The 16,236-nt window shown below is 32.4% G+C and overlaps 1 protein-coding gene across 2 annotated transcripts in view; it reads right to left on the reverse strand.

The window, feature by feature from the left end:
- Nucleotides 1-16,236, reverse strand: part of LOC130670361 (pseudouridylate synthase RPUSD2-like) — a 174,538-nt gene that overhangs the window by 17,707 nt on the left and 140,595 nt on the right. For both annotated transcript variants that reach the window (XM_057473741.1, XM_057473742.1), the window contains 2 exons: nt 13,377-13,599; nt 1,524-1,611 (listed from right to left, as the gene is read on the reverse strand). In XM_057473741.1, coding sequence (XP_057329724.1) covers nt 1,524-1,611; nt 13,377-13,599 — 311 coding nt within the window. The remainder of the gene's footprint in view (nt 1-1,523; nt 1,612-13,376; nt 13,600-16,236) is intronic.

Here is a 16,236-nt window from a genome sequence, read left to right on the forward strand (position 1 = left end):
CATGCGTTGGCACACAAGCGCTTACCCGCTTTAGGCGGGGTACCCGCTTTGGGCCACCTTCCCCTATTATTTTGCAAATATTTTAGATGATATTACTTTAGCCGACGGATTACAAAATTTTTCTTTAATTGGAACATGATTTGCATGCTGGACTGCTTCTATTCATTCAAAATATATAGTTGACTGCATATTTTAGAGTTTCAACCAACGAAGTTCCACATCAAGATTACAAATATACATGGTTATGTGACTAGTATATTTTTTTTGCATTGATTAAACTTATTTTTGTTTCATCGCTCTTTTCACTCCATTCAATTAAACAAATACAAATCTATAAAAATTCAACCAATTAGAAATTCAGCTCCGCCCATCTTTTATCTCTCCCTTTTAAAAAAACCAAATTCTTGGCTTAAAATGGATATTTATCAATTATAATCATATTTAACAAAAATAAAATTTCAAAAAGAGAATTGGTTAAGTATAATGTCACAAATACCTATACAGTAATTTTTATTGCAATTTTAGTCAAAAAAGCGGCGTCACGCTCATAGCGCGAGTAACGAAAGGTTAAGAAATTTTTATTTGGATGGTGGCGATCGTAGCGCCGCAAGCTGCAGTGTAATTTTTTTCAAACAAGATTCGTCAACTTTAAACAAATATATATTTGAATGAAATAAATGATTTTGTACCGTAAAATTGACGAAAAGCGAATAGTATTTGATTCAATCAAACATTTATTTCAACTAAATTCAATTTATTATTATCAAATAAATACTTGTCAATAGTTTCGAATAAAGCCGAGTCAAAATATTAGACGTAAATTGAACGTTCTTAACGTTTTGAACGTAAATTGAACGTTTTGGACATTAAAAACTCAATTTGACAGCTTTTAACTTATTCAAAACGTATATTGGAGTATCATAAATCGAAAACGTAACTAAAACCTATTTAGACTTACAATAAGAAAACATAAGCATACCAAAAAATTTTTTTATCGATTTTGTAATTCTGGGTTATAATCACACCAATTCCCTAAAATTTTGTCGTCCGCCGTTCTGGCTCTTAAATAAAAAATTCGTATTTTGAAAAAAAAAATTTTTTTTCAGTTTCATACTTCTATCTAACACTATTATATCTTTTCATATATTATGATATCAAGGTTATGAAAATTGTGATTACAAATATTGAAATAAATAAATTAATGTTATCATTAAAGTAAAATCATAACTCATGAAATCACCAATTTTTTACGAACCAAAATACAAAAAAATCGTTCAATTTACTTTCAAAACGTTAAAAAAGTCCAATTCACGTTTAAAACGTTAAGAACGTTCAATTTACGTTTAATATTTCGACTCGGGAATCTATTTATTTGAATGAAATGAACTGTTTTCTCAGTGTAAGAATTTGAGTCAACAGCATAAGAAAAAAAATGAATGAGAGATAAAAGATGAAAAAATGTGCTGAGTGTAGCATGAAGCAAAATATCTCTGGCGGTACAGTCCTAGCAGTACACCACTTACAGGGATGGATGCGGGCTTGTTGACTACGACGACGTCCTCGTCCATATGTATCACCGTGATCGGGTCCGAGGTGACTGGCACCTCGTGTCTGTAACACACCAATTGTAACCAGCTTAACGTGGCTTTGTCTTTTTCACTTACTCTTACATTTCTCATATACTATTAATATATATCATTCATGCATTAAATTATTATTATTTATTAATTGAATATGCATTTAATAATTTCAAACTACAATAGCAAACAACAGGTTTATCTAGAAGATCATAAAACGTGATCTAAATATCAAGTGATTCTGTGTAAAAAAAAAAATGGATGCGTGTACTTACACGGAGAGGAAAATATTGTGATTGGAACGATCTAATGAATAGTGCGTATCATGAAGGGTGCGATCTGTAGAGCTACCGTCCCGATACATACTAGTCCCATTCGCGATCTATATTGATGTCAGCACTGTACGTATCAATACTTGCACTAATTTCCAAATAACTAAAAATGTATCGCAACAGTCAGTATACTGTATCGTGCTGGTCACAATACTTTTTTCTCCGTATACGCACGGTGGAAGTTATAACTTCTAGTATATATCGACGTTCTAATTAGCAAATTGTCTAACTCCATATTTTTTAGTAGGTGATTCTGTGCAGTTTTCAGATACTAATAGTCAGAAAAAATACTATTTGAATAACCTCCCGAGTCAAAATATTAGACGTAAGTTGAACGTTCTTAACGTTTTAAACGTGAATTGAACGTTTTTAACGTTTTGAAAGTAAATTGAACGATTTTTTTGTATTTTGGTTCGTGAAAAATTGGTAATTTCATGAGTTATGATTTTAGTTTTTTGGAATGCTTATGTTGTCTTATTGTTAAGTCTAAATAGGTTTTAGTTACGTTTTCGATTTATGATACTCCAATCTACGTTTTGAATAAGTTAAAAGCTGTTAAATTGAGTTTTTAATGTCCAAAACGTTCAATTTACGTTTAAAACGTTAAAAGCGTTCAATTTACGTTTAAAACGTTAAGAACGTTCAATTTATGTCTAATATTTCGACTCGGGGCTGGACAAAAATATTATACATATATTAAATATAGAATCGATTTTTAGATGAAAAAAAAATTTTTTAATTACTTTTTTTTCGCATAAATAGAAGATTTTCTGAAATGGAGTTAGACAATTTGCTAATTAGAACGTCGATATACTTCTTTGATGTGACTATAAATGAAATTTTATTACGCATACAAATAATATAGATATGTAGAAAAATATTCATACTTTTTATTAAAATTAAAAAAAAAGCAAACCCTAATAAAAAGGCATTTGTTTGGGATCAGGGCTCATCACATTTTTCAAAATTCCCAGAGCTTATATTTTAAATATCTATGGTTCTGCAGAACCAAAAGGGCGCATAAAAAAATTTTTTTGCTCCAATCAATGTAAAAATGTTGAAAACATTAAAATCTATGGAAAAAACGAAAAAAAAAATTTTTTTGTTATACGCCCTTTCGGTTTTAAGAAAAAAATTTTTTATAATCAAAAGGGCGTATCCTGTTTTTTCGATTTATTATCAATTATAGTTCAGAGTAAGAAAAAAAATGATTTCTAGCATAGGAATCAGAACTATTTTCTTCTCTCCGTGTATAAAGTATGATGGAACAGTTGACATGTAAAAAAATTAGCTATTGATCTGATCTTATTGAAACTTAAAACGAGTTTGAGCCAATGACTGTATGCACTGAAAAAAAAGTTTTTTTCCTCCCAGGATACAAAATATTTTATTAAAATTTATTCAACAATTACAGTTATTTTAAGCCTTTAAGTTTAACATTAAAAATTGAAAAATATTATATAATATTGCGTCATTGTTTATAAAAATGAAATTTCAATTCAAATTTTCTGTTTGGACTCTGTGTAAATTATTTCATAAAAATATATTACTTGTTTTTATCAGAAATTTATAGTTTTTTATTATTAATACATTCTTATCTTATAATAAATTGTCATAATAGTAATTTCGTTGGTAAAAATATTGACATTAATAAGAATTTGTAAGTTTTTAATTGGTCTTCAATATTTAAATTTACTGTAATGAAATAAATATAGAAATCAAGCCGTTTAATAATAGTAGATGTTTAATAATTTTTAGAATTTTTTTAACAAATAAATTACGGCAAAAAAATGAGAAAAAAAAACTGAATTGTAAAAATTAAAAAAAATTAATAGTACAATTTTTGACAATAATTTTTCAGAAAAAATTTATTTGTTAAATATAATTAAAAAATTATCAAGTGGCTACTAACTTTATTCAAGGTAATTATAATTACATCCTAATCACTACATTTTATAGAAATTAAATTTTCCAGTAATTTTATTATAAATACAACTTTTAAAATTAGTAGTTAATTTAATATTATTAAAAAAAGGCTCGTAGTAAAATAAACATTGCTTAAATATGTGTCAACTGAGTGAGGTTAAGTCAGCCATATTTTTTATTTTGGTATTTTGCTGAGAAGGAAACCGAGTTTTTTAGCAATCAGAATACTTATTAGTGTGGGAAAAAAAACTTTGGTATTTTAAAAACTAGAATACCAGGTTCTTTACGGGAGGGAAAAATTTTCTAGGTGGAAAAAAACTTTTTTTTCAGTGTGGGGCGAAATTATCGACACACAGCTATTCGTAGACAATTGTAGTTTCCCTGATAGCCGCACCTTGCTCAGCCAGTTTCTGCAGTGAAACATTTTCGGATAACTTCAGTAGCTTGAAGTTAACTTGCGGTTAAGGTGGCTATCACAATTCCTTCTATCATCAATTTATCATTTGGAAACTTCTTTATCATCAACAAAGTACAATACGACGGTCGGTAATTTTCCGACGGTTGAAGACAAAGGAGGCTTCCTTGATAGTCACACACTCTAAATATAATTGCTTAGCAAGTTCTGCAGTGAAGCATCTATGGCTAACTTAACGACAAGTTTCTGGCAAGCCTCTGGATGATACTTGCGTGCAAGTTGATGCACATCTACGGCCGTCATCTGAATGTAATTTGACAGAAGAACTTGCCGTCAATTTGCAGTGAAACTTTCAATCAACTTAACGTCTTTGTCTGACAGTAACACTTGTAATCAAATTGAAATCAAGTTTACAGACAATTTACTGAGCTCCTTGAGCTCGAAAAAATTGTTTTGAATACATTTTCGGGTTGCGTAACAATTCACCCGACGACAAAATACCCACAAACCAAAATACCCGCGACAAAATAATCATAAGAATCCCCAATTGGGCAAGACTACGGTTTCTGAGATATACGCTTAGTTTTTGAGATATCAAATTAAGAAATTTAAGAAATTAAAACAAATTTTTTGTTTTTTTTTGGGATGCATTTTGATGTAATTCATCTTCAGAAAAAAAAATTTCAAACAAAAATGTTTTATAAACTAGTTTAACTTTGGCAAAATAATAAAAATTAATTTTAGTTCGTAATTTTAACTTAAATTTAATGATGTTACATTTGAAACATTTAAAAATCTTTTTTTTAAGTGAGGGGCTCCGCCCCCCCCCCCACTCCCACCGGGGCTAAGCTCCTGGACCCCACTAAATTTCTACACACAAACACACACACACACGAACACACACACATATATACATACATCCATACATGACAAAATATCCTACGGACAAAATATATCCTCGACAAAATATCCTATCAGCAAAATTTCTCTTTTTTATTTAAATGCTTTATTTGTACTAGTTACAACTAACTTAGATGCTTGTTTTTCAGGAAAACTATGGGAATTTATAAATAAAAAATAACTACCTATTTAGAGTGTTAGTTTTTTAGGAAAATTGTGCAAATTATATCGAAAGATATTTTGTCGGGGATATTATGTCCGAAGATATATTGTCGGGGGATCTTTTGTCAGGGGATATTTTGTCGGGGGATGAAAACGCGCATTACCTACACACACACACACACACACACACACACACACACACACACACACACACACACACACACACACACACACACACACACACACACACACACACACACACACACACACACACACACACACACACACACACACACACACACACACACACACACACACACACACACACACACACACACACACACACACACACACACACACACACACACACACACACACACACACACACACACACACACACACACACACACACACACACACACACACACACACACACACACACACACACACACACACACACACACACACACACACACACACACACACACACACACACACACACACACACACACACACACACACACACACACACACACACACACACACACACACACACACACACACACACACACACACACACACACACACACACACACACACACACACACACACACACACACACACACACACACACACACACACACACACACACACACACACACACACACACACACACACACACACACACACACACACACACACACACACACACACACACACACACACACACGCACACACACACACACACACACACACACACGCACACACACACACACACACACACACACACACACACACACACACACACACACACACACACACACACACACACACACACACACACACACACACACACACACACACACACACACACACACACACACACACACACACACACACACACACACACACACACACACACACACACACACACACACACACACACACACACACACACACACACACACACACACACACACACACACACACACACACACACACACACACACACACACACACACACACACACACACACACACACACACACACACACACACACACACACACACACACACACACACACACACACACACACACACACACACACACACACACACACACACACACACACACACACACACACACACACACACACACACACACACACACACACACACACACACACACACACACATACATAAGAAATTTTTGACATCTCGAAAGCTTGGCAAGATATCGAAAAATTTTATTCTTAAAAAAGTCTTATTTCGTCGAACACTATAAAAAATAACATTAGATTGAAAATAAACAACTTTAGTTTGCGGGTTTTTTGTCGGTGGTGTTTTTATTAGCGGGTATTTTATCGCGGGTGATTTATGTTCGGGTGTTTATACGTGCTACCCATACTTTTGTAACCCGTTCTTTTACAAAAAAAACGTTTTGTACCATTTTTCCTCCAACGATATCTCTCAAACGAATTGACCGATTGAGACAGTTGAGGTGGCAGTCGACGCGTTTTATCAAGTTCTAGAGCTGATCAGATTTTGAAATTGACTTATCTAGTCATTTTTGAGAAATTTCAAAAAAACAAAAAAAAATTTGTTTTTTCAAATTCTTTCGTTAACGGTTTCTCTTTAACGAATAAACCCATTTTTATGGTTGAGGTGGCATTCGACGCGGCTTATAAAGTATTAGAACCGATTAGATTTTGGAATTAATCCACCGAGCACATTAAAAGTTATAAAAAAAAAAAACATTTTTGAAAAAACTTTATCTTTGGAATATCTCCGAACGCACACTACTGATCAAGCTCAATTTTTTTACAACTTTTAGATATTAACAAGCCGCGTCGAATGACACCTTGACAATCAAAATCGGTTCATCCATTCAAAAGTTACAGATATTTACATACACACATACATACACTCGGACATCATCTTGAAATTAGTCAGAATAGCTTCCTAGAACCTCAAAACGTCAAGATCTCTTAGAAATTCGATTTTCGTAAATCGGACCGAAACCAATAACTTCCCGAATTTTTGATAATTTTCAATTTTCTTAGCAGGAAGTTAAAAATATTAGCATTGATGATAATTATTGCGTAATTATAAGATCTAGCTCGAGAAAGTAATTTTCTAAATTTTTTTGGTTTGTTGTTTTGTCTGCGGGCTTTGGAAATTGTTTTTTTTTTTTTTTAATAAAACCAATACAAAGCTCAGTTCGCAAATTTATTCAGCTACACTTTGCGTTTTTTATTGTTGTTTTTTTCACTTTGATGATGAATAAGCAAATATAAAAAACAAAACTTGTTTCTTTAATTGTTTCGGAAAAATTTTGATCAGTCGGTCCGGAAAAACGGTACAACAGATCGATTTGAAAACTCAAGATTTTTCGGAGTACATTAAGCTGTAAAATCACCTGGAAACATTAACCTTTCTATAAGTATTGGTTAAGTAGCAGTTGATTGATATGAAAACCGTTAAAAGTGTTTTCTTTGTACGTTTTTCAAATCAATATTACGGATGGAAAAAAAAAATTGTATTTTTTAAATCGAAAATGCGGATTGTAAGAGATTTATTCAAGTTTTCAAAACTGCCTTTAAAGTTACTGTGCAAATATTACCTATATAATAATCTTACTAAGGCTTGAGCAACCTCGGTCTCAAGTTCGATAGACGTTATTAATATCCATTTCTACGTATGCGCCTTGTTGCAGATTTAAATTGCAAGCCTAGTGCAACACAAGAAATTCGTACCAGATTATAACTCAATTCTGGAGGAAGACTGTACTTGAAAATAGTTGCGCATGGCTTGCTCAAGATCTGCTCAAGGCTCAAAACTGACCTTCAGCCTTGAGCAGATCTTGAGCAAGCCATGCGTAAGTACCTACTATAAGTTACTGGTGCAAGGAATGCGTCAGTCACTGTTACATTGCACGTGCTCAAGATATCTCTAATATTTTTGTGTACGATACCATGAGCAAGGCATACACGAATTTTGACATACACGGAAAGAATTTTTTGATAAAAATTACTCTGTACTTTCGAGTAATCCTGCGCCGTTGCAAAAAATTGGTATTTTTTGTTTTAAATTTAATATTTTTTGTTTAAATAATAACGTTGCTAGACCATGTTTTACTCTACTACTGAGTAATTTTTTAAAAGTCTTATATTTAATCGATTATTGTGAATATCTCATCTTAATCTATTCATTTTTACTCGATGCGATTAATTTTTACTCCCCAATATACCATTCTTTTAAACCCATTAACTTTTTGATGAAAAACTGCCGATAACTCAAATAAATTTTCTTGTCTATGGAAGTAATTTTTACTCTAAACTGCAGAGTAATATTTCAGTAGTCTCCGTTAATCTTCGGTTAATATCGGCTTCAATTAAATGTCTTTCATTTTGCTCGCGACAACTTACATGTTACGCACACAAACGTAGGCTTGGAAAAAAAGATGATCTCTGTATCTCTCTATAACTTAATATTTATTTTAAAATTAAAAAAAAATTTGTATCTTTTCTTTTTCAACACAATAAGAGTAATTTTTTTTTTATTATTTTTCAAAATATTTATTTCAAGTCATATTCTAAAGCAATTAGATGATTTTTAGATTTTTTATGAAAATTTCAGCCTATTAATTGTAATTTTTATTGTAATTCAATATAAATTTTATAAATTGAATCATCAACTTTTTATCGTAAAACCTACGAGTAAAAATTGAATTAGAGAGAATTTATTTAGACAGCCGCTAAGTGTAATTTTTACTCGTAATTGTGAGTTAAAATTAATCTGATTGATTTTTACTCACTGAAAGAGTAAAATTTTGTAATTCAAAAATAAAAAGTCGTAATGGCCCAAGATTACTCGATTTAGACTAATTTTTAGAATAAATAACATGGCAATATTCATACGAAAATTCTTTCCGTGTAGGTTTCTTGATACATGATCTTGCGAAAGACATATAGGAGAGGGTGGGGCAGAGCGGCCCCCATGAAATTTTGATCAAAAAAAAATTTTTTTTTTTTTCGACTAATTACTATAAATCCGATATGTTTGCGCATTTTTACCCCTATCCATAACATTTGGGGCAAAATGGACAAGCCCAAAATTTTGAAAAAGTGATTTTTTCATATTTTTATCGTCAAATTAATGAAAAATTATTATAATTCCACATTTCTAGTCCTACGCATGTCACCTGGGGCAAAATGGACCAGCCGAAACTTCCGAAAAAATTATTTTTTCATATTTTTCGGCCGTTTCTCGATGTAAGAGGCAAATTTGGTCACTAAAAATTTATAAAAATAAAATTTTTTTTTTTAGTTGATAAATTTTTGAAATAAAGTAAAACTATAGAATTGATTTTTTTTTTTATTAAATCACAATTAGTAATTAAGGTAATCGAGAGTGAACGATTTATTACACCTTAAAAAATTTTTTTCGAGCAATATAAAACCAAAAATAGTTGTCAAGAGAAAGAAATATATTCTTAATGATGAAAACAATTTAAAAAAAAAAAACGAAAAAATAAATTTTTTTATCACTTTTTGAAGGGGGGCCGCTCGGCCCAAAAAAAAAAATCTTTTTTTTTCAGAATTTTGGCAAAATGTCCATAAATTTGTTTGAAATAGGACAAAAGTAAAGTGATCTTATGGTTGAAAGCCACAAAAAATAATAATTGGCTTAGGGGGGCTGCTCTGCCCCACCCTCCCCTACTCTCTAAACATGAATAAGTGAAATAAGTGAATATTCACTAATTCTGAGTGCCAACCGAACCACTTTTTGAAATTAGTGATTCGGTTTGCACTTGGAATAAGTGAATATTCACTTATTTTCACTTATTCATGTTTAGAGAGTACGTAGAAAAAGACACTAGTAGCAAGGGGTCTTGCTTAAGATATTTACTCTAGAATCTTGCTCCAACACGTGTTACTAGAGTAGTGGCTGAGATATCGATAATCAAAGACATGAGGATCCTTCTTCATTGGAAGGCCGATATTTCAGCAACAAATTGTTGTACAAAAACGACAAAAAAGCAAATTATAGCTGAATAAATTGTAACTAACTGGTCGTTGATTTATTGAAAAAAATTTCTAAAAGCCATAGACACAAAAAACAGAAAATTCCACCATAAAATACATAAAAGTACTCAGATGTCCATTACATCTTTTATATATAAGTTTATATGTTTTCGCGACTTTTGCTTTGTTCGATGTTCAAGCGCTGAGCCGTGTTAATTAGGGTCTGATTTTGTTGTTTCGAAAATATGACTTAAAACGATTCATAATGTTGAGAGCATATAAGAATTCCCAAGTCAAAATTAAAAAAATAGTTTGAGCCGCAAAGGCCTCACTTCCCGTGTAAAAAAAATTCGTTCCAAAAAGATTCCAAAAAAGTTCCGCATATGGAACTTCTAAACATGAGACAGATTAGAACTTCGAATGGAACTTTTTTGGAACGTTAGTAATTTTGATGGTAAAAAAAAGTTGTTATGAGCGAATTAAGAGTAAAAATAGGACGTTCTTGGAACTTTTTTGGAATTTTTTATGGACGTTTTTTTTTAGTTCTATAAAAAATTCAAAAGTAGTGATTTTTGAACTATTTTGGCATGTTTCTGGAACGTCTTTATTCTACAAAAGATGCAAAATAAGTGATTTTGGAAAGTTTTTGGAACGCCTTTTTTAGTCCATAAAAAGTCAAAAAGGGTGATTCTGGAACTTTTTTGGAATGTTTTTGGAACATCTACTTTAGTTCTATGATAGGTTGTAAAGTAACGATTTTTGAACCATTTTTGAATGTTTTTGGAACGTCTTTTTTAGCTTTCGAAAAAGGCCAAAAGTGGTGATTATGGAACTTTTTTGGAATGTCCATTCAAAATTCCAAAAATTTCTAAGAACGTTCTTTTTTGACCCTAAATTCACTCATAAAAACTTTTTTTTTTACCATCAAAATTACTAACGTTCCAAAAAAGTTCCATTCGAAGTTCTAATTTGTCTCATGTTTAGAAGTTCCACATGCAGAACTTTTTTGGAATCTTTTTGAAACGAATTTTTTTTACACGGGTTCTTGTTATATCGGACTTGCCGCTGAATATAATGTTATTTAAGTCGTCAATGTCCTAAAAATCAACATTTTAAAATGATTTCTTAACCCTCTAAGGTCTGCAATACGTTTTAAAAAGTTATTTGAGTCTTCAATGCCCTAAAAATAGCATATGGAGGAGTAAATCACCGTTTTAGAATGATATTTTAACCCTTCAAGACCTACCATACAATTTGTAACTTCGAATCAGCTCAATTCTTTAGCATACGATTGTTATTACGATAAAAGCTGCGTTCTAAATAAATACAGATATTTCAATCTAAAGTCGAGCGTTCTTGTAGTAGTGCCGCGACGGTCATGCTTCATGTTCGTGAGGTCACAGTTTCGAATCCCGGCGCCATTTGATTAATTTTCACCCGTATTGTTCCGATTTTTCGGCAGTTTCTATTTTTTACTACACCACTTGTATTTATTGTCTACTTAAAACAATTACACTGTAAAAAATCCGGAGTGAATTCGGAGTGAAATTAAATCCGAATTCACTCCGCCACTCGGATTTCCGGAGTTTTGAAAAAAATCACTCCGCATGCGGAGTGAATTGGGAGTTTTTTTCTAGCGGAGTGATCTCGGAGTGACGCGGATTTTATTTCACTCCCAATTCACTCCGGTCTGGAGTTTTAATACTTGAATAAATTTATATTAATTTATATTAAACTGCTAAACAATGTGTGTGCGAGTGTGTGTTTGCATGCATATGTGTGTTTGGGTGTGTGCAGGTGTTTGTGTGCGTGTGTGCAATGTGTTCGTGTGTTCGAATGTGTGCGTGTGTGCAAATGTGTGCGTGCGTGTGTGTGCGAGTGCGCGTGTGTGCCTAAATATGTATGTGCGTATGTGTGTGCATATCAGCTGATCAATAATGTAATACGCGAATTTTTACTTCGATTTTATTGAGTGGAGTTATTGTTTATTAATAATATTTTTAAAACTCCGCTCCGGAGTGAATTTCACTCCGAGGGGAGTGAATAATTAAAAATTCATTCACTCCGCATTCACTCCGGATTTAATCCGCGAATTTTTTACAGTGTAACCATTAATAATATGCTAATAAATCAAAGATTTCAAGTATTCAATTCAAATTTCGAATCAATTAGGAATATTCAATTCAAACATTATTCGTATACCCGTAATTATTATCAATCATTTAGATGTTAAATTTTGTAATCTTACAATGAAACATATATTACTGAGAAATTATTCGTGGGATTTCAAAATTTCAAATTTTTTCGATCATGGTAGCCATTTATAATTAATGATCCCCCTTTCTTTTCTTTTTCTTTTCCATTCGTTCGCAATCGTTCGATATTATAATCTAGTATGTGAATTTTAAACTCCTAGCCCTCATATAGGATTTATACGTTAAATTACTTTTTTAATTTTGACTCGGGAACCATTTAAAATGTTCTATTTTTTAAAATTTCTTCACCTAAATCATTTTAGTTAATTATTTAATAAGTTCAATTGCAATTTCTAATCAGCATAAACTATACGTTTTACTTTACCACACATGTACAGTAAGTGCTCCATAATTTTCCAGCTTTTACTTTATTTTAAATCAGTGGAATGATGCTACAGTAAACCATGGGCGAGTGTAGGCTACTGCCACATAGCTTGTAGCGTCTCACAGTCCTCATAAAAATGCGAAAAAATCTTATCGCTCATTGTGCAACATTACGATTGGTGAATAATTCACCCATTTCTTCACGAATATCAACTAAAGTTGTCCCAAATCTGTGTGGAAAGTTAAAAGTCTTACCATGTTTGGAACTTAGAAGTGAATACTCTTCTGGTAGTAAGAAAGAAATCAAAGTGAGCTTGCACTGTATTTCTCAAACAATGGCAAAAAATTCAACTTTCCGATCAGATTTTTTAAAAAGAGCATTTATAAAATATTATGATTTTCGGAATATAAGTAGAAAAAAATTCATTCATGTATTTAAAAAAAACAAAGTATTTTTACCTGTGAACTACATTAGCAAGTAGATCATTATGTCGCAATTTGTAGTCAACATCTACTCTTTGATAATTGACTGTTAGGGTACCGGCGCGTATGCATCTCTCGTATTCTTCTGCAGGGTGAGCTCGGAATTCACGTGCGAACACTTCCAGAATCTTTTCACCAACCCAACGACCTTTGGTGAATGTTGTAAAGGTGAAATAATATGGGTATACTTTACGTAATCCTGGAAAAAAAAAAATTTATGAAAATATGAAATTCGATTCCATTTACTATCACATATTTTATTGCTAAAAGGCACTCAGTAAATGAACGAGTGGTTTTTGATTTTTCACAATTTTCATTTCTCATCTGAAAAATTAAAAGATCGCGCAAACGACCGACCTTGAAAATTAACCCTGAAATATGACATGTTCAAATTCAAAATAGTACATAGCGTAGCGAGAGATGAAACAAGATCATTCCAGACAACAGTAACGTTGATTTAGAACTGACATTACTCAAGGTTTAAAAATCTTATCTTATCCCGTGCTACGCACTATATTTTTCATGCTACCTGCATTAATATTGAGAGTTTAAATGTCTGGAGCCAATCGAAAGAGGCTAATTTCTGACTGATAGCGCAGTGAAAAAATAATGCTGTGTCGTAAATAGGCAAAAGAAAAAAAAACAATGGCTTTTTATTAATTTTACGATTTTTAATTTCCCGCTACGATAATCGACAATTTTCGAAAAATTCGAGAAGTTATTATTGTCACCTCGATTTTTGAAAATCGTGTTTTCATTAGATGTCGACGGGTTGGGATCCGAGGAAGTTATAGGGGAGAGTGGGGTCAATTGAACCAGTAAGCTTAAAAAATCGAAAAAAATAGAAAAATGAGTCGTCCTCTTGGAATTATATATTAATACACTAAATCTTAGTTTGACCAAAATTTGGAACCAATATGATCATTTAATTTAAAAAAATTCAAATTTTTGTGTTTTTAGGCATCTGAACTTTTTTTTTTCAGCTCTTGACAAATTGTTTAATAACCCAGGTAGGAATCGCCAAGGCTGACGATAGGCCGAGCCTTGGCCCTGTTGTCACTTGCCAAGCTTCGGCAGCTGACCATTGGCTCAAGCCTCGGCCAGGGCTTGGCCCAATGGTTTGATTACGTTAAGCCAAGTCTTGGCAGCTAACCATTGGCCCAAGTCTAGGCCGAGGCTTGGTCCAATGGTTTCATTAAATTAAGCCGAGCCTTGGGTAGTGACAATTGGCCCGAGCCTCGGCCAGGGCCAGGCCCGATAGTTTAATTTTTGTTAAATCGAGGCTTGGCCGCTGACCATTGGCCCGAGGATCGGCCGAGGCTAGGTCCGATAGTTTAATTTTTGTCAAGCCGAGCCTTGGCAGCTGACCATTGGCCAATGCCTCAGCCTGGGTTAAATTTTTATTTAATATTAAAATTATCAACTTTGCATGTATCTATATATATGTATACAGAGAAGACCAGGGCATAACGGTCTACCGAGTATACGATTAATATCAAGAGTTGATATTTTTTAAAAAGTAAAATTATTTGATATACAATAATTTTCATTTAATTAGTTATTGCTATGCACAAAACTTTAGTTAACATGAAATTTTTATTTTTGGCGGTCAAAATGGGGTATCCTTTAAAAAAGTTGAAAAAAAAAATTCTGAAAGTTGATGAAATTTTATTAAATTCAAATTTTTTATATGTAATATACATAAAGAAAAATTACATTTCACATCATTGGTGGATACGAAGGCAAAAAAAAATTTTTTTTTGTGGGGCAGAGAGGCCCCTCTCCAAAAAATGATAATTTTTTTTTTTATTAAATTGCTTTCAACATTAAGAATATATTTCTTTCTCTTGACAATTATTTTTGGTTTTATAATACTCAAAAAAAATTTTTTTAGGTGTAATAAATCGTTTCCCTTCGATTAGCTTAATTACTAATTGTTATTTAATAAAAAATAACAATTCGATATTTTTTATATGTCATTATTGTGAACCCAAAAAACGTGTTTTTTGATTTTTTAGATTACAGATTATTTTGCATTAAATTATTCATTTATATCAAATCATAAAATTACAAATTGATATAAATATGTCATTACTCATCAGACAATTTTAAGTTCATTAAATAAAACTACATTTCACCCTATGTTTACGATTTAATATTTTTAAATTAAATTGTATTTAAATAATTAACAAGCAAAAAAATCATGATTATTTGGACATCAGATTTAGCACAGTGGATAGCGTCCCGGCCTAGTAATCAGAAGGATCTCAGTTCGAACCCCGGTAGCCCCCAAATAATTTTATTCGTTATTTCCCATTAATTCAGTAATTAGTTAATTACAATTCAATGTAATGTTGATAAAAGTGTGATCAAACTTTTTTTTAATTATATTTATTAGTTTAAATAATAACATTTTAGATCGAGCATTGGGTGAGCCTTAGATTTTTTGCTTCCCGAGGTTTGGCCGAGGCTTGACTTTTTGTTTCCCAAGCCTTGGCCAAGGCTCAATTTTTCGTTTCCCAAGACTCGGCCGAGGCTTGATATTTTGTTTCCCAAGGCTGGGGACATGGCTATCATCCAAGGCTTGAACCAATCCTTGGCCCAATGCTCAGCCAAGGCACGTGCCAAGCCTTGCATAATCCTAGTGACGCTTGGCCAAGGCTTGGTCCAAACCTTGCCCAGTTGTTCTTTCCTACCTGGGAAGTTTTTAATTTTTAAATGTAATCTTAAAATTTTTTTTGTAATACCTTCTTTCATATATTAGTCATAAATTTCTAACTTTACATCTAGTAAAATAGTTCTTGAATGTTTTTTTTTAAACTAATTATTTCAATAA

Source organism: Microplitis mediator, chromosome 6 (assembly GCF_029852145.1).
Source record: "Microplitis mediator isolate UGA2020A chromosome 6, iyMicMedi2.1, whole genome shotgun sequence".
NCBI classification, from domain to species: domain Eukaryota; kingdom Metazoa; phylum Arthropoda; class Insecta; order Hymenoptera; family Braconidae; genus Microplitis; species Microplitis mediator.